The 19,283-nt window shown below is 44.7% G+C and overlaps 1 protein-coding gene across 1 annotated transcript in view; it reads right to left on the reverse strand.

The window, feature by feature from the left end:
• Positions 1-1,475: 1,475 nt before the first annotated feature.
• LOC117444564 (NACHT, LRR and PYD domains-containing protein 3-like) overlaps positions 1,476-19,283 on the reverse strand; it is a 34,247-nt gene continuing 16,439 nt past the window's right edge. Inside the window, exons 6-15 of the mRNA XM_034080032.2 lie at positions 18,883-18,961; positions 18,524-18,743; positions 16,586-18,380; positions 16,326-16,499; positions 9,549-9,722; positions 7,229-7,402; positions 4,443-4,616; positions 3,902-4,048; positions 3,153-3,199; positions 1,476-3,068 (exon numbers count right to left, since the gene is read on the reverse strand). Of these exons, the coding sequence (XP_033935923.1) occupies positions 2,479-3,068; positions 3,153-3,199; positions 3,902-4,048; positions 4,443-4,616; positions 7,229-7,402; positions 9,549-9,722; positions 16,326-16,499; positions 16,586-18,380; positions 18,524-18,743; positions 18,883-18,961 (3,574 nt within the window). The 3' untranslated portion in view covers positions 1,476-2,478. The remainder of the gene's footprint in view (positions 3,069-3,152; positions 3,200-3,901; positions 4,049-4,442; positions 4,617-7,228; positions 7,403-9,548; positions 9,723-16,325; positions 16,500-16,585; positions 18,381-18,523; positions 18,744-18,882; positions 18,962-19,283) is intronic.

Below are 19,283 nucleotides of genomic sequence, written 5' to 3' on the forward strand. Positions count from 1 at the left end.
TTAATAGTCCTTATCATATTATCACTGTGCTTTCATGCTAGGACCTATTCTCTTTGCCAGAGCTGCTGCTATTCCTCCTGCATGTTTTAGCTTCCTATTAGCAGAGTTCACTAACATGGTTTGTTGATCTAGTTTAAGATTTTCAATAATTGACATTTATTATTTCCAACATTCCTTTCCCCTGAATATCATGTCTAATAATGTGTTTTCTTCTAGGATTAGTAGATACTCATAAATGGCATGTTTGAGCTTTTATCCCTGTAGGGTGGAGGTAGGGTCTCAGACATTATACCACCTGCTTGTTGCTCTCTGTCCAAACGGTAGTCTGACAGGAAAGTACTTAGGTCGCGGTACACCCGTGGGTCTGGGCTAAGCTGACCAGGGCGAGCAGAAGCTCCGGATGTTGCTTCTGTGTATCCCTCCCTGTGTGGTTGGCTCTCAGTCATTAAACTGCATTCAAACCTCATCAGCCATTATTTTTATTTTATTTTTTATTTTATTCAAGGGTTTACGTTCACTCTTTTATACACATGCAAGTTTCTAGGCTTTTACTCACGCCAGAGTATCAGTCCGACTATACCGTCACTTGGTTCTAGGTTACTCTTCTGGATTCAGCTAGTGCATGCGGACACCTCAGTTAAGAGTGTTATGTATCGAGCTTCGAGCTGTTTCAACAGCATAGGTACCTTTAGACCTATGTTATCTTTATTAAATCTCCTATTAACTCTTCCCCACATTATGTTTTAACGCAAAAGTTCAAACCGCAGCTCTTTGACAAGTCCTACCTATAAGTTTCAAAGTAATTGGACAGATACTGAGCAGTGCTCCTACGGCTGACTTCACTACTAGCCACCAAACCTGTGTTAAAGGGACCGCAGGGGCTTCCCAATTTGGCTAGGGGAAGAAGAACCTACTTTAGCTTCTTTAACAGACAGCAATATCCGATATAATATAGCCCTCAGTCCGGTGCAATAGTATCAACTTAAATTACTACACTTTAAGTTCAAATATATATTCTAGGATTCGGGTAGGTATTTTAACAAGACTTTCAGCCTGTATTTCGCTGATTTGTACTCATCGACTTTTTTCACTAGGTCGTTTTGGTTCTTGTATTTTGACTCTGTAAAAGTATTTTCACAGAGCCCCACGTTGGGCGCCATGTTTAGAGTTCTAGGTGTGGTCCCGATTAATTTATTCCGGTAAATTACTCTGACCTACTAACTGACCTGACCGAAGTTACTGAGTCTATGTAAGTTTACTGCTTGGCTCAGATCCACCAACGTCAGCAAGATCTCACCTCTATTAACTCCCCGAAGAACCAGGTTCAATTAACTGCTGTTTCAATTCAGACAACTATTTTTAATCTGTTTAAGCGATCCCGAAGGACTTTGATATCAGTAAATGAGATGTGTTCCTACCTAAGTGTGTGTGGCAGGGTGCACTCTCACCTTTGAAGCAGGAGAGGAGAGCACAGATTTTCCCTTTTATTGTCCCAATCCAAAAGGTGAGATCAGTTTATTTGAAGAAAAAGTAGGTCCAAACCAATACAGATTCTTTACCTTTTAACACATTATAATCATACAAAACATATCATGCTGGGGTTATATTTTTTATCTAAAACCTTAATTCATATTCATTTTATTCCCGTGCGTACGCCTTCCGGGTAAAGTCTAACCATGTATATGTATCCTGGTTGTTCTAAAAACGCCTTCCGGGTAAAGTCTAACCATGTATATGTATCCTGGTCGTTCTAACAACGTCTTCCAGGTATCACTTACCGAGAGCCGTCTAACCCAGCTCTGAGGGCCAGAGCTTACCGGGAGAGAGTATACCAGGGGTTTCCCCCTCTCTCCCCGACGAAATCCAAAAAAGCCAGTCTTTTTATGCTCAAAAAATCGGATAGAAAACCCACAAACACCTCCTCTATACCCAACCAACATATTCTATTGGCTCTGGCACAAGACACACCTTCCCAAGTTTGTGTAAAACAAAACATGACTAGACATATTCTATGGCTCTGACATAACCACCGTTTTGAGGCCTCAATGTGTTTCTCCTTAAGTCCGGAGCCCCCCTCCCTGCTGTGAGAGGAGAGGGAAGAACCTGCCCACTCTCTTATCAGAGAGTAGGGCATACATCATTATAGGCCTTACACTCAACTAAACAAACCACTTTGTTTTGTTTATGCTGTAAATATAGAAAAACCTAAAATATGAAGCATTTTCATTGTGGGTTACACAAGAATATAATTGGTTATATTTGATTATAACTAACTTTCGTTTTACGTATTCAACATACTATGAAGCTCTCAACAGGAGAAACAGCAAGACATTTGGAGACAGAGACACAGATGCTGTCTCCAAACCAGAGTCGCTCTGAATCTGAAGCTTTGCTTCCTCTGTGATCGGGTTTCAAAGAGCACAGATAACGTTTCTGCTGAGGGGCGTACGAAGGAAGGGTGGGGGGGGGGTATCACTGCTACAGAGCACACAGAGACACCGAGGCACCAGAAAAAGACAAGAACCCAAACCGAAACCCGAAGCCAGCATAGAGAGGTTCAGTGAATGTGGTTCTGAAGGTGTGGAGGTGGGTCAGGGAGTCAGAGGAGACTCTGTAGAAGGAGAGAGAGCCAGCAGGATGATCCAGATACACTGCTACTCTCCCAGAGGAGAGGAGGAGGGGAGAAAGCATATAGGAGGACACATGGTCGAGGAGGGAGGAGGAGGAGATGACTGTTTCTCTCTCATTGTGCCAGACAGAGTAACCTTTAGGAGAGCACTCCAGACTCCAGGACTGATCGTTCCTTCCGAACCAGCAGGCCTCGCTCTCTCCTCTCCGGCGGATGCCTCTGTAAGTCACTGCTATATGAACCTCTCCTCTGCACTCCACCTCCCAGTAGCAGCGATCGCTCAGGGCTTCTGTGCACATCAGCTGAGGCCAGTAGTAAAACCTCTCTGGATGATCAGGATAGTTCTGATCGTCTCTCACATCTGTCACCTTCCTGCTGTAGTCAGACAGTTTGAGATTTATATGTGCCGTGTTTGAGTCCAGTGTGAGTCCACAGGAATCTGAGGAGACACAGCAGGTGTTAAAGGTTATTAAAGTCCCTGATGTCTCAGGGTGGAGATATTCATGATGAAAAACATACTTACACTTCCTGAGGCCTGGCCTCAAGAACCGGGCTGCAGCAGGCTCCAGGCTGAAAGCAGAGGGGGGGGGGGGTCAGTTAGTCTTTGAATGATGTTATACGTCCACAAACTGCCCCCCCCCTCATCACATCACTCCTGTTCCAGCTCAACATTCAGGGTTTCATATTTGAATCACTTATACAGGAGACACTCCACTCCCCCTTTTTCAGTCCCCGTCTGCGCCGGGGGACAAGCAGCTCCATGCTCCCTGAGTGCAGCGTTTGGGTGCATCAGTAAATATGGGTTCTCTTTGGTTCACTGTGAGCTTCATTTTTATCTTTTGGCCTTGATTCCTGAATTGTTTTTATACTTTTCAGTTTTGTTGTTGTTTTATTCTGAATTTAAAGCTGAACGGGGGGGGGGGGGGGTGATGAGTGTTTGTATTGTCCAGGAGAAATCAACAAACTGATAAAGACTCTTCTGATTGGCCGTTTGCTAAGACTCAATAAAACCATCTGGAAATGAATCAGTTTATTTATTCATGATGTCACTTCTTCTGCTAAATCTGTGTGAACACTAGACCCCCCCACTCTGTTCCTGTTGGATGTTCCACGATGAACGTTGACCCCTGAGGGGGGGTTTCCTCTCAGTGGTGTTTGACGCTAGCAGCTGATGGCAGACAGTGTGAAGAGTCAGGGTCTATCAGCTCTGGATGTTTCAGGTAATAGGAGCCCGTTTCTACCTCCTCCATCAGACTGAGTGCCTCTCCATACCTGAGCGTGTCCAGTCCAGCAGACAGCAGCCTCCCCCCTGAGGCTCCTGGATGATTGTAGCTCAGGTCCAGCTCTCTCAGATGGGAGGGGTTTAAAGCTGAGGCCAGAGCATCACAGCCTTCCTCTGTGATCAGACAGCCTGACAGCCTGCAGACACACAAACAAGCCGTCAGATCATCTGAGGGTCCAGGACTGGAAGGGGGCGGGGCTTATTACTGCATCACCTCTGGGTCATCTCTACACCCACAACTCCAGTCACTGCTTCACAGTTCAACTGGACAGCCATGGTAAGGGTCTTATTGATATGAACAGATCACAAAACAAAGGAATAGAGGATCATGTGAACAAAGACAAGAGACATGACTACAAGAAGATCTGCAGCCGACACTCTACTACAGTTTGGACATCAGACCTCCAATACCACCAGAACACCAAATCTTTGAATCTTGAATCGATGATGGCATTCCCACAGCACAGCAGCATGGCTGATGGTGGTATTGACTTGTATTGCTGGCTAAGTCAAAGTGTTCTGGTCTCTGACCTGAGAGTCTTCAGGTCACAGAGTGGACTCTCCAGTCCAGCAGACAGCAGCTTCACTCCTGAGTCCTGCAGGTCGTTGTTACTCAGGTCCAGCTCTCTCAGACTGGAGGACTGGGAGCTGAGGACTGAAGACAGAGCTGCACAGCTTCTCTCTGACAGCTCACAGTCACTCAGCCTGAAGAGAACAGAGTGAACAAAAAGAGAAACAACATTTGTGTTTACAATCAATCACACTGGATAAGAAATTAGATGTAGGTGAAAAACTATTTCGAACAGAACATAAAACATAATCTGAAGAAAATACTTCCAATATTTTTGCAGACGGACACAATATAATGTGTAGAACAGAGGCACTGATTGTAGGATGTGGTTTTTCAACTAGAGAATGCAATTCGTGAAGAAATTGCTAGTGGGAATGCTTTATGCTGAAAAGCTGATGCTAAACTGCTATGCTGAAATGTACTGTGTAAGAAGAAAGGGAAGACTTTAGATTGAAATGAAACATGAACACGGGGGCTTGAATGTGTGATGAGAGAAGAAAAGAACGTGAAAAGGCTTGGAAAAGCAGCAGAATATTTGAACTGCAAACTTTTGAACTACCTTGATGGCGAATGATCTGTCGCCATGGCAACGGTATTTGATGATACCCCATAATACGCTTAGATGCGTTGATGGCTGCATCATTACCAAACCTGTGAAGTTTTGGGGCGTTTGGAGCAGTTTCACTGAAGTTATGAGAAAAACGTGGTTCATGGCGAGCCTTGTGTTACCATGGCAACGGCATTTGGAGAAATCTAAAAACTGTTAGCACACATGTGAAGTTTGAGCACTTTTTGACGATTTTCATAGGAGTTAAAGCAATATCGTGTTTGACGGCGAGGGATGCGTTGCCATGGCAATAGCTTTGGAGGAAAACTCACTAATGGCACATGGACATGTTGAAGGCGGGATGCGTTTCCATGGAAACGGCATATGGTGGGATCTCAGATTTGGCGTAGAGCTGTTGAGGCATGGACCGGTGATACAAGTGAAGACTGGGGTGATTATAATTATTGTGCTTACATTTTTTTTAAAGCAGCTCAGCACCATCACTGCCATGATGAACGTGTGAATGATGTGGAGAGTATCTTAGATGATAAGCAGAGTTGTGCAGCTCTGTTTGTTGACCTGTCCAAAGCGTTTGATACCGTCGATCATCGCTTCTTGAAGCAGAGGCTACTCAGTATAGGCATGTCCAGCCATGCAGTGGGTGGTTTGTGAACTACCTCTCTGAAAGGTCCCATGTGTTCACTTTGATGGGCTGTCTTCTGAGTGGTTACACATCACTAATGGTGTTCCTCAAGGCTCTGTTTCAGGACCACTTTTATTCTCCATCTACATCAACAGCTTAGGGGAACATGTGGATGAAGCTACTTTACATTTGTATGCGGATGATACCGTGATGTTCTGTGCAGGTCCCTCATTCAGGAGCTGGTGTTACATTACAGGCTGCTTCTAACACTACTCAGACTCAGCGCTCTGAACTAACGCTTCTTTAGATGTGGATCAAACCAAGGTAATGCTCTTTTCTAAAGCTAAACAGACACCAGAGCCTGTTTTAGATATTGTAACGACGCAAGGAACAAAACTTGAAGTTGTTGCCTGTTACAAATACCTGGGTATCTGGCTTGATGATTGTCTCTCTTTTAAACTTCAGGTCAATAACCTGCTTAAAAAGCTGAGGGTTAGGCTAGGTTTCTTCTACAGGAACAAGTCCTGCTTCTCCTTGAGGCCAGGAAAAGCTCTCTCTGATCTCTCGACGAATTGAAAGTACGTATTGCCTGAGATCTCATGATGTTGTTTTATTAAATGTGCCAAGTGCTCGGACTGTCTTAGGGAAGAAAGCTTTTAGATGAGCAGCTCCTCTAACTTGGAACAGTCTGCAACGCTGTTTGAAACTGAGCACTTTGGTTCCCCTGCATCACTCTGAAACTCGCTGGCTGCCATGCTGTCTGATACTCATGGTACCTGTCACTGTGAGTAGAGTTTGTAAACTGTACATTATGTTGTATGTCATCCTTATTGTTGTTCTGTTGTTTCTATGTTACATGTGTAACTAATGTCCTGCAGGTCACCCTGAAGAAGAGATCTTTTGATCTCAAGGGGCTTCACCTGGTTAAATAAAGGCTACAAACAAAGTAAGAATCAGATTTAAAAGTAGTCTCACATGAATAATGTCAGAATGATGTGTAACATTTTAAAGTTGGAATGAGGTTTCTGAGTGAAAGTATGAATGAACTGTTAGCAGATGAAGTCGCATGAAGATTTGTTGAAGTCTGAAGAGTTTCTCCATTGACTTCCATGTTAAAAATGTGATGCATTATGGGATGTATCTCTGGAATTATGAAAGTTATGAATGAGAAAAGTAATAGCCATCGATTCCCGCCCGAGCTGAACGTTTTGATGTTTGACCGGAGTTTCTGCGATGTTCAATGCGGGAGGAGAAGAGGGCCAAAATACCGGCGGAATAATAAAGAATTTCGTGCGTCGAAGAGCAGATAGTGGGAATGCTGTGTCAGCGTTCCCACTAAATGATAAATACATTTACGTTCGTTGATAAAACAAAGCTAGCTAAGGCTTTTGCTGAAGTGTCGTCAGTTGAATTTAGCTAACCAAAATATGATGCATGTGAACGTGTTGCGTTACAAAGATACAGATGTGAGAGATGGCTTCCCACAGCACAGCAGCATGGCTGATGGTGGTATCGACTTGTATTGCTGGCTGAGTCAAAGTGTTCTGGTCTCTGACCTGAGAGTCTTCAGGTCACAGAGTGGACTCTCCAGTCCAGCAGACAGCAGCTTCACTCCTGAGTCCTGCAGGTCGTTGTTACTCAGGTCCAGATCTCTCAGACTGGAGGACTGGGAGCTGAGGACTGAGGACAGAGCTGCACAGCTTCTCTCCGACAGCTCACAGCCACTCAGCCTGAAGAGCACAGAGTGAACAAAAAGAGAAACAATCAATCACACTGGATAAGAAATGAGATCTAGGTGAAAAACTATTTTGAACAGAACATAAAACATAATCTGAAGAAAATACTTCCAATATTGTTACACTGAAAGTCCTGAATAAGTGGACATTAAGAAGCCCTGCGCTGAGAGGCTGGTGAGCGTACCTGGAGCTGACCGTCAGAGCAACAGGAGAGGCTTAACAGGGAGCGTGTTCCAGAACAGCTCCTTAAGGCAGCGTGAGCCCCGAGACGCAGCACTGACCGCTTCAAGATGTTTCATTGTTTTATTACTTTAAAACAAAATACTTTATTTTGCAGACGGACACAATATAATGTAAAGAACAGAGGCACTGATTGTGGTATTGAGGTCTCCATATTAGGTTGAATGCTTAAACGAAAGTTAATTATAATCAAATATAATCAATGATGTTCTTGTTAACCCAAAATGAAAATGCTTCATATTTTATGATTTTCTATATTTACAGTATAAACAAAACACAAGTAGTTTGTTAAGTTGAGATGGAGGCCTATTATGATTTATGGGTGTCACTGATAAGGGAGGGACAGTGTCTTCCCTCTCCCCTCACAGCAGTACTCAGGGGGGGGGGGGCTCCGGACTTAAGGAGAAACACACTGAGGCCCCAAAAAGGTGGTTTCGCTATAGCTGAGAATAATATTTGTCAGTCCTGCAGAGTAGAGGTCATAACCTTTTTACACATGTTTGGGAAGGTGTGTCTTATGCCATAGAATATGTCTGGTCATGTCCAGTCCTGTCCATCAGAGCCATGCCAGTTTCCACACCTATGGCTGTGGAGGAGGGTCTTTAGGTGTTTCTGTCTTTTTGTGCAGCATAAAAGCGCTGTCTGAGAGGGAGCAAACTCCAGACAGGGGAACCCCCCCTGGAAGCTCTCTCCCAGGAGAGCTGGGTTCTCCTCGGTAAAGGGTCTCTCAAACTGGGTAAATACCTCTTGAATGTATTGTTGAATGCTGAGTGAATTGTTGGATGAAAGTTTGAAACTGTTCGATCCTACTGACCATTTATGAGGATCCACGCTACGTGTTGTCAGACTCTAGGTGAATGTTAGCCTCTTCGATTCACGAGGAGATTCCTCTGGATTCTGTCGGAAGACTTCAATGTCAAAACTATGAATTAAGGTTTCATATTCGAACATGACCACAGCATGATATGTTTTGCATGATTTTCATGTTGTAACGAGAGAAGGTAAAAACCTGTTCAAGTTCGGACCTATTGTTCCTCAGATAAACTGATCCCACCTTCTGGACTGGGACAACGTAAAGACATCTGCGCTCTCGTCTCCTGCTTCAAAGGTAAGACTACACCCTGCCACACCGTAACGGAGGGGATCTCTGGGGCCATAGATCTCGGCCTCCGTTACGGATGGTGGAGCTGCGTTGGTGGCGAAGTGGATGTAGTGTGTGCATCTGTCTGTGTTTTAGTTTGTCCGTCTCTGTCTGCTGGTTGGTGGCTGTGCACACAGGAGCAGCAGATTGAGGCCGTGTCATATCGTGTGTGTATGAATTAATAAATGCCCACACCGGGTTGTATATTTGGACGTTCTGCCTCCTTGCTTGGTCGGGCCGCTCAATTGTCAGCTTCACACACACTCACACTTAGTTTAGGGCCACGCCTCATTTACTGATATCAAAATCCTTCGGGATCGCTCAAACAGATTTAAGAGAGTCGTCTGAATTGAAACGCAGTTCATTGAACCTGATTCTTCAGGACTTCATAGACGTGAGATCTTGCTGACGGTGGTGGATCTGAGCCAAGCAGTAAACTGACATAGACTCAATAACTTCGGTTAGGTCAGTTAGTAGGTCTGAGTCATTTGCCGGAATGAATGATCAGGCCCCCGACTCCAACAGTAGGATGTGGTGATAAATGATAAATACATTTATGTTTGTTGATAAAACAAAGCTAGCTCAGGCTTTTGCTGAAGTATCGTCAGTTGAATTTAGCTAACCAAAATATGATGCATGTGAACGTGTTGCGTTACAAAGATACAGATGTGAGTGATGGCATTCCCACAGCACAGCAACATGGCTGATGGTGGTATCGACTTGTATTGCTGGCTGAGTCAAAGTGTTCTGGTCTCTGACCTGAGAGTCTTCAGGTCACAGAGTGGACTCTCCAGTCCAGCAGACAGCAGCTTCACTCCTGAGTCCTGCAGGTCGTTGTTACTCAGGTCCAGATCTCTCAGACTGGAGGACTGGGAGCTGAGGACTGAGGACAGAGCTGCACAGCTTCTCTCCGACAGCTCACAGCCACTCAGCCTGAAGAGCACAGAGTGAACAAAAAGAGAAACAATCAATCACACTGGATAAGAAATTAGATGTAGGTGAAAAACTATTTTGAACAGAACATAAAACACAATCTGAAGAAAATACTTCCAATATTTTTACACTGAAAGTCCTGAATAAGTGGACATTAAGAAACCCTGCGCTGAGAGGCTGGTGAGCGTACCTGGAGCTGACCGTCAGAGCAACAGGAGAGGCTTAACAGGGAGCGTGTTTCAGAACAGCTCCTTAAGGCAGCGTGAGCCCCGAGAAGCAGCACTGACCGCTTCAATATGTTTAATTGTTTTATTACTTTAAAACAAAATACTTTATTTTGCAGACGGACACAATATAATGTATAGCAGCGGTTTTCAAAGTGTGAGGCGCACCTCCCCCTCCACCCACCTGTGTGAGTGCTCACTCCCTTCACCTCCATCCACCTGTGAGAGTGCTCACTCCCTCCACCTCCTCGCCAACTCAATATGGGGTCCCACTTACCAAATATTTGTAATGTTGTGGGGGGTGTCCGTCAACTCAATATGGGGTCCCACTTCCCAAATATTTTTACCATGTACTTATACTTATGGGGGGGGGGGGGGGGTGTCTGGGAATCTGAAGTATGGAAACTTAAACCCACCCATAATTTTTTTTTCAATCACATTTAAAATTTCTCACATAATCCTGATTTACGTGAATAATCTGAGAGGCTAGTGCTGGAGAAGAATGAGCAAATTGAAAAAAAAATCCAAAAATGTGCTTGGCGCTCCGAGCCTTTGAGAGTGTGTTGTTTAGCTTGTGTGGAACCCGCTTGCAAAATATGGGGACCCTGCGACCTTCCACAAGGTCAAAACCAAGGTCAGAGGTCACGTTTTCATGCCGTACTGTGCCCTTTACGGCGGAAAGCAAGGTCCGTCTGCCTTGAGCTTGCTTTCATTAGAACTGGCTCGAAAAGTATATGCTGATTGATGCCTCCTCTGCTCCTAATGTCAAAGGTTACGGCTTGAAATGTAACAAAGATCCAAAGGTCAAAGGTCACGCTTTCATGCCGTACGGTGCCCTTTACAGCAAAGGAAGGTCCGACCGCTTTGAGCTTGATGTCATTTTAACCGTCTCGGAGAGCAGATGCAAATTGATGCCTCTGCTGTGACTAAATGTCAAAGGTTACGGCTTAAAATGTAACAAAACCTTCCGTTAAGGCCTTTTGAGAAGCCGCAGTGCTCCGTGAGTGTTTAAAGTACTTTGAAAAGTGCTAAAGAGATCATTTGTTCACAGGGGTCCTCTAAATAGGGCCTAGATCAGGAATCTGCCCTAGGACTGCCCTAGCTCCGCCCCCTGAGGTCCTAGAGACTCACGGAGGGTACCATTGGATGCGGAATAATTAAAGGTGGGGAATAGCCATTGAGCCCGAACCGATCAGACGTTGTTATCAAAAGATACGAATTAGTAGCACTTTTGGACAAATTAGCTTTTCATTGGAATAATATTGATATAAAATCAAGCATTTGAGTAACGCAATTGATATTCACAGCAAATGTTCCCCGCTATATGTAGTACACTGGTGTATAATTTCAGGGATCCAGCTGCTACCGTTCGCTCCTATAAGATATTTTTTATTAAAAAAATGTGAAATCCTAAAAGAGATATGAATAGATAATTTTTTCACAGGGCCCAAAAAGGGCCTATATAGGGCCCAGATCAGGGATCTGAACACCCAGAACTTTTTTTTCAATCAAATGGCAAACTTTCTCACAAAATCCTGATTTACTCGTAGAGTCAGACAGGGTTTTGCTGGAGAAGAATGAGCAAATTGAAAAAAATTCAAAAAATGTCATTTTATTTAAATTATTTTGACCGAAGATATTTAGATTTGCCGGCTAACGGGAACTCTGACGTGTGCTTCGCGGATGCGCTCGGCTCTTCTCGACTGCTGCTCGGGTCTGCTCGGTCAGCTTCCAGATGAGGAGGCATTCGTTCGACCAATTTACAGTAGTTAACATTACAAACATTTTTAACAGGGGCCATAATAGTGTAAATAATGTTTGTTTTGGCAGTTATAACTGAATGTAATGTTTTCTACTTTTCTCCATCTGGGAAGGCATTTGCCTTCATCAGATGGAAAGTGTTTTGACCAACAACTTAAGTATTTCTTAAAGCTATGCAGGGCATGCAAGCGAGCAAACACAAACAAGAACAAACAAACAAGTGAAATGAAGAATACAATTGAAATTGTACAATATAATATTGTGGTGGTTCATCTTATAATTCAGTCGAGAGAATGCACCAGACAGCATCTAAGACCTGCAAAAATTAAAAAATGTCTAGGGGGACGGAGGCCCCCCAAACCCTTCGTGCCATTTCGTCCGCATGCATTTTTCAGGGCAATCTCTATTGGGCTCAGGGCCATCTGTAAATTAGCTTAGATGGCCCTGTGCTTAAAAATGCAATTTTTAAAAATGCGATTAATTTCGATTAATTAATTACAAAGCCTCTAATTAATTAGATTAATTTTTAAATATAGTGGGGATAGTGGAATTAACTAGTACCCAGTACTGGGAGGGACTGACTTTGATTGCAGATATAGCAATATTTGAATAAGAAAAAAGTGCACCACAATATATATTATAATAATTCTAATTCTAATAATTCTATTTTGACTACCAGTTTCGGGTGGGTCTACCGGACCAAATACCAGTGCTTATCTCAATGCCCCACAAGTGGCGCTGAGAGCTTATGGAGAAGTGTGCTTTATAGATTCGTCAATAGAGTAACGAGACATTTAGCTTTGTTTTCCACCAGTAAAATGTACAAACGACACATCAATTCACATCTACAGATGAAAACGAAGCGAATGGACGTACTGCCAGACTCATAGTGTGTATAAATCGAGACGTGAGATCTATCTCCCCTGCTCTCTCCGTTTCTCAACGGTGACGTCACTTTCAGCTTCACTTTAAAAATTTCAATTAGCAAAATACATTTCCCTTTGTTTTCCACCATCAAAATGGACAAACGATGCCTCAAATGACATCTACAGATCAAGACGAAGCGAATGGAAGTACTCCATAGACTCCTAGCATGTCGAGTTTTTCTGTTTGAGCACTATTTACATTTCTGGTTAGCCCAGAAATGTGAGAGATCTCACGTCTCAATTTCCACACACTAGGAGTCTGCGAGTAATTCCATTCGCTTCGTCTTCATCTGTAGATGTGGTTTGATGTGTCGTTTGTACATTTTGATGCTGGAAAACATAGGTAAATGTGCCGTTCAGAATGTTTATAATAGACAACACAGCTATAAGCTTGAGGCGATCCAGGTCGCTACACGGGTGACACGGGATCGAAACTCCTGTCAGACTCTCCATATTATATAGCAGAACAAATACATTTATACAAAAACATTTAAGAAACATTATAAGAACAATCATTGGGAACATTTAAAAACATTATACACATTAATATCATCATATTAATCATATGAATCATATATCACATGTGATGTGAAAAGCCATTGCTACGTTTTTAAACTTGTAAACACGCGTTCAGGAGTCTGAAAGTGGTTTCATTAGCTTCGTATTGATTTGTAGATGTGATTTGATGTGTTTTTTTGTCAATTTTGATCGCCAAAACGATAGAGAAATGTCTTTTTACTTTATAGTGGAGTCGATATATGATACTTTTGTTTGGAGAGCGGGGTACGAATCCCGCCCATGGCATCAAATCTTGAGTTACTTGAATTCATTATTATATGTGACACAAGTCAATATGGCTGCATATTTAATAGTTATAACAATTATTATTATAATTATTTTGGAATTATTAATAATATTGAGAAGTGGGCTTCCATATTGAGATGTGGGACTTCACCCCAATCCCCATAGGTATATATAGATAACTTTTAATAGGAATCTCTGTTTGACATATGTTCAGAATGTGCTATTTATTCAGAAAAAGCACATTCTGAATGACCCAGTGTACACATTGTTGTGTACCACCGTGTCACAGCCTGCTGCTGCTTCATTCACATAACTTGTACCCAGCTTTCACTGCTCACTGCACCACAGTGCTACTTATGAATTGACCCAAGTGCATATTTAATAGTTATAAAAACTATTATTATTATTATTTTGGAATTATTAATAATATTGAGAAGTGGGCTTCCATATTGAGATGTGGGAGTCCTGAAGTGGGAACCCCCCAGGCAAGTGGGATCTACAAGTTATAAAAACTATTATTATTATTTTGGAATTATTAATAATATTGAGAAGTGGGCTTCCATATTCTCAATAACTTATTGAGTGTACAGCAGGACCATATGCAAGCCCACTTACATATATATCAAAGCCAGTTCATGCTAAGTTATTGAGTGTACAGCAGGACCATGTTGACCACCACATGTTTGTGGAGAACCTGGTGCTAAATCACTTGCAGACGACCTGATTCTGGGTCTGGGTTTCGTACGTAGCAGAGCAGCTCCTTCGCTGCGATCTATTGAAAGTCAGCCCTTGATCCAAGCTTTTGTCGGCCGTGGGCCCCACCGACCCCGCACACACCTCAGGGTGCCTGGGGTAGCACATGCGCAGAGAGTCACCAGCAGAAGCACAGGTGTGCAGAAGCAGCAGCGGGAGCAGGGAGGCACTCTCTGTGGTGCTGAACCCCGGTTCAGCACCACGGAGCATGAGACATGCTAAGTTATTGAGTGTACAGCAGGACCATATGCAAGCCCACACTTACTCTATATATCAAAGCCAGTTCATGCTAAGTTATTGAGTGTACAGCAGGACCACATGCAAGCCCACTTACTCCATATATCAAAGCCAGTTCATGCTAAGTTATTGAGTGTACAGCAGGACCATATGCAAGGCCACTTACTCCATATATCAAAGCCAGTTCATGCTAAGTTATAGAGGGTACAGCAGGACCATATGCAAGCCCACTTACTCCATATATCAAAGCCAGTTCATGCTAAGTTATTGAGTGTACAGCAGGACCATATAGTGTACAGCAGGACCATATGCAAGCCCACTTACTCCATATATCAAAGCCAGTGTACAGCAGGACCATATGCAAGCCCACTTACTCCATATATCGGACACCCGATATATGGAGTAAGTGGTCGAGGGGTCGAGGTCGCGACCCCCGGTAGCGCCGGGACCCCGGCGAGACCTCGCGGAGTCCGAAGATTTTAGAAACTTGGAGGGGCGTGTGTAAAATGGGAGTTAGCGGAGGCTCCGGCAGCAAGTGTCTGACAGCTCCATAATATGGCCCTTTCGGTCATCCCAAGGGTTCAGTCCTGCTACTTTTGGTAAGCTGAATTGTCTGTCTTTTTTTAATTTAGTTTTGAGCATATCTCTATACACCGGCCATAGCCTCATGAGGTTCATTTATACAGAGGCTTTCATCAATGTGAAATTACACATCACATCAAAGGGCAAACATCAAAGGCTAATTAGATTAGACAACAAAGGGCTCTGAGGGGCAGGGGTCAAAGAGACTATCTTATTCAATACATCAAATAACTATACAACAAAGGGACTGCCTGGGGCTAATCTAATCTAATTACTCCACTCTCGGGGGAAGGGTCAAATACCTTAACTATCTTAATCAATACATCAAAAGACCTATACAACAAGGGGTGCCTGGGGTATTTTAAACATATCTGATTGCAGTCTAATTACTCCACTCTCAGGGGCAGGGGTCAAATAACTTAACTATCTTAATCAATACATCAAAAGACCTATACAACAAAGGGCTCTGAGGGGCAGGGGGTCAAAGAGGGGGTCAAAGAGACTATCTTATTCAATTACTCCACTCTCAGGGTCATCAAAGAATGGGAGGCGGGACATGGGAGGCGGGACTTAGCTCATTGGCCAATGGGAGACGGACTTAGCTCATTTGCATAATTGGGGGCGTGTCCATCTGTCACTTTGTATGCATACTAATTTGACGAAAGGGACATCCTTACTACTACTTATATGAATGCACCTGCCAATTGCCTGGTCAAGTTAGATGCTGCGTATCACAGCGCACTGAGATTTGTGACAAACTGTAAAGCATTAACCCATCACTGTACCCTGTATGCAAGGGCTGGTTTGCCTTCACTAACTGTACGGAGGCTCAGTCACTGGTACATCTTTATATACAAAGCCATGTTAGGGAAACTTCCATCTTATATCTGCTCCCTGATCTCAGGGAGAATTGTAAGTGGCTCCTGCCTGAGATCGCATGCTGTGGTTTTATTAAATGTGCCAACTGCTAAGACTGTCTTAGGGAAGACAGCTGTTAGATGCGCAGCTCCTCTGTCTTGGAACAGTCTGCAAATTAAATGGAAACTGAACAATCTGGTGCCACTAAATGTTTTAAAGCTCGGTTGGATGCTACTCAATCGGAAGCTGTTGGTACCTGTTCATGTGGATCATTATGTAAATGATGCTGTGTGATGTCCTTTTGTTGTTCTGTTTATGTTTGTATGCTTCATGTGGAACTACTTGAGCAGGTCTCCCTTGAAAAAGAGATCAATGATCTCAATGGGATTTATCTGTATAAATAAAGGTTTGAACTTAAATGAAATTGCTGGCTAAGTCAAACTGTTCTGGTCTCTGACCTGAGAGTCTTCAGTTCACAGAGTGGACTCTCCAGTCCAGCAGACAGCAGCTTCACTCCTAAATCCTGGAGGTCGTTGTTACTCAGGTCCAGCTCTCTCAGACTGGAGGACTGGGAGCTGAGGACTGAGTACAGAGCTGCACAGCTTCTCGCTGACAGGTCACAGCCACTCAGCCTGAAGAGACGATGAGGACAACAGTTATTCAGGAGACAGCAGTGTGTTAAAAACTGATTCACTAAATCAATGATCTCTGTACTCACAGAGCCTTCCTGGAGGCGTTGACCACTGGCAGCAGCCTCAGAAGAGCCTCCTCTGAAGCACAGTATTTCTTCAGGTCAAACACGTCCAGATCTTCTCCTGATGACAGCAAGATGAAGCCCAGAGCTGACCACTGAGCAGGAGACAGATTATCTCTGAAGAGACGTCCTGACCTCAGGTACAGTTGGATCTGCTCCACCAGAGAACGATCATTCAGTTCATTCAGACAGTGGAACAGGTTGATGCTTCTCTCTGCAGACAGACCCTCTTCCATCTTCTCCTTGATGTACTGGACTGTTTCCTGATTGGTCTCTGAGCCACTTCCTGTCTGTATCAGCAGGCCTCGTAGGAGTTTCTGATTGGTCTGCAGAGAAAGACCCAGGAGGAAGCGGAGGAACAAGTCCAGGTGTCCGTTTGGACTCCGTAAGGCCTGGTCCACAGCACTCTGGTAGAGATGTGTTAGTTCAGGTTGGACCTCAGACTTCTGGGAGGTTGCTGGTTCTTCTGCCAGCAGGTTGACCCCAGAGCTGATGAAGGTCAGATGGACATGAAGAGCAGCCAGAAACTCCTGAACGCTCAGATGGACGAAGCAGAACACCTTGTCCTGGTACAGTCTGCTCTCCTCTCTGAAGACCTGTGTGAACACTCCTGAGTACACTGAGGCTGCTCTGATATCGATGCCACACTCTGTCAGGTCGGACTCGTAGAAGATCAGGTTGCCTTTCTGCAGCTGCTCGAAAGCCAGTTTCCCCAGAGCCTCCATCATCTTCCTGCTCTCTGGACTCCAGTGTGGATCTGTCTCGGCTCCTCCATCATACTTGACGTTCTTCACTTTGGACTGAACCACCAGGAAGTGGATGTACATCTCAGTCAGGGTCTTGGGCAGCTTTCCTCCCCCTCTGGTTTTCAACACCTCCTCCAGAACTGAAGCAGAGATCCAGCAGAAGACTGGGATGTGGCACATGACGTGGAGGCTTCGTGAGGTCTTGATGTGGGAGATGATGGTGCCGGCCTGCTTCTGATCTCTGAATCTCTTCCTGAAGTACTCCTCCTTCTGTGGGTCAGTGAACCCTCGGACCTCTGTCACCATGTGCACACACTCAGGAGGGATCTGATTGGCTGCTGCAGGTCGTGTGGTTATCCAGAGGCGAGCAGAGGGAAGCAGCTTCCCCCTGATGAGGTTTGTCAGCAGCACATCCACTGAGGTGGACTCTGTGACGTCAGTCAGGACCTCAGTGTTGAGGAAGTCCAGAGGAAGTCGACTCTCATCCAGACCGTCAAAGATGAACACGACCGGGAACCGATCGAACCTGCAGATTCCTGCGTCTCTGGTTTCAGGGAAGAAGTGATAAACAAGTTCCACCAAGCTGTACCTGTTCTCTCTCACCACGTTCAGCTCTCTGAAGGTGAATGGAAATATGAACTGGATGTCCTGGTTGGCTTTGCCTTCAGCCCAGTCCAGAGTGAACTTCTGTGTTAAGAATGTTTTCCCAATGCCAGCCACGCCCTTTGTCAGCACTGCTCTGATTGGTGCATCTCTTCCAGGTGAGGCTTTAAAGAGGTCTTCTTGTCTGACGGTTGTTTCTGGTCTGTCTGGTTTCCTGGATGCTGTTTCAATCTGTCTGACCTCATGTTCAGCATTGACCTCTGCAGACCCCCCCTCTGTGATGTAGAGCTCTGTGTAGATCTGGTTCAGAAGGGTTGGGTTTCCTGCTTTAGCGATGCCCTCAAACACACACTGGACCCTCTCCTTCAGGGTGGACTTAAGTTTACGCGGACACTCTGCAGCAAAGGTTCCTGAAAGAACACACAACAAAGATCATTAGGTCCCACTGGAACTCTGGTTCTCTGGATGAAATATGGATAGATGCTGGTCTCTTGAGACATCAGCAGAGGAGACATTTATCCAGAGTGTTACATCGCTATAGAAACCCTCTTACTGCGGTGCAGACGCTCAGCCAGCTCCTCCTGCTCCATGCTCCTCAGGAAGTGCAGTGTGATGTTCAGGAATGCCTCTCTGCTGCTCCTCTGCTCTTCCTCCTCAGCCTCCAACCCCTCCTCATCCTCACTCTCTAAGCATTCTGGGTAATCTGAACCCAGAGTCTTCTGGAACTTCTTCAGCTCGCTCTTCACAAAGGAGACGACGTGGTCCTCCAGCAGCTGGAACATCACATGAACGACACAAACTATAAACCATGGATCCAAACATCAGATCCGGACAGATGGACTCTCTGAAAGTGCAGCATGGAGATGACTGTGAACAGAAGAGAGGTCAAGTATCTGTAGGACATGCACTCACCGTGAATATGGAGTCCAGCTGTGTCTGATGCTGCTGGGCAGACTGACCACCGGGAACCTCCGAGCTCTCCTGGTCCCCTCTGTGGAGGAACCATGAAGCATTAGCTCACAGGATGTCTGTCCACAGAGACACACTCGGGGTAAAGGAGGACAGGGAAACAGGCTGCTGGTCCTGGGCGTCAGCGGGAACTTTGCACTCCAGGAATATTTATTTCCAGCTACTGTTGAAGACCAGAGGATTCTGTCCGTCCTTCATTCTGGTCCTCCTGGAACGTGGCTGTGTGGATAGAGACTGGACTCTGCAGCTGGCTAACAGCTGTTCATCAGGAAGAGGGCAGACCTAGGGCCAGTTCTTACACCAGCCCCCGTTACCCCCCCCCCCCCCCCCCCCCAGCTCCACCT

This window comes from Pseudochaenichthys georgianus, unplaced genomic scaffold (genome assembly GCF_902827115.2).
Source record: "Pseudochaenichthys georgianus unplaced genomic scaffold, fPseGeo1.2 scaffold_830_arrow_ctg1, whole genome shotgun sequence".
NCBI lineage: Eukaryota > Metazoa > Chordata > Actinopteri > Perciformes > Channichthyidae > Pseudochaenichthys > Pseudochaenichthys georgianus.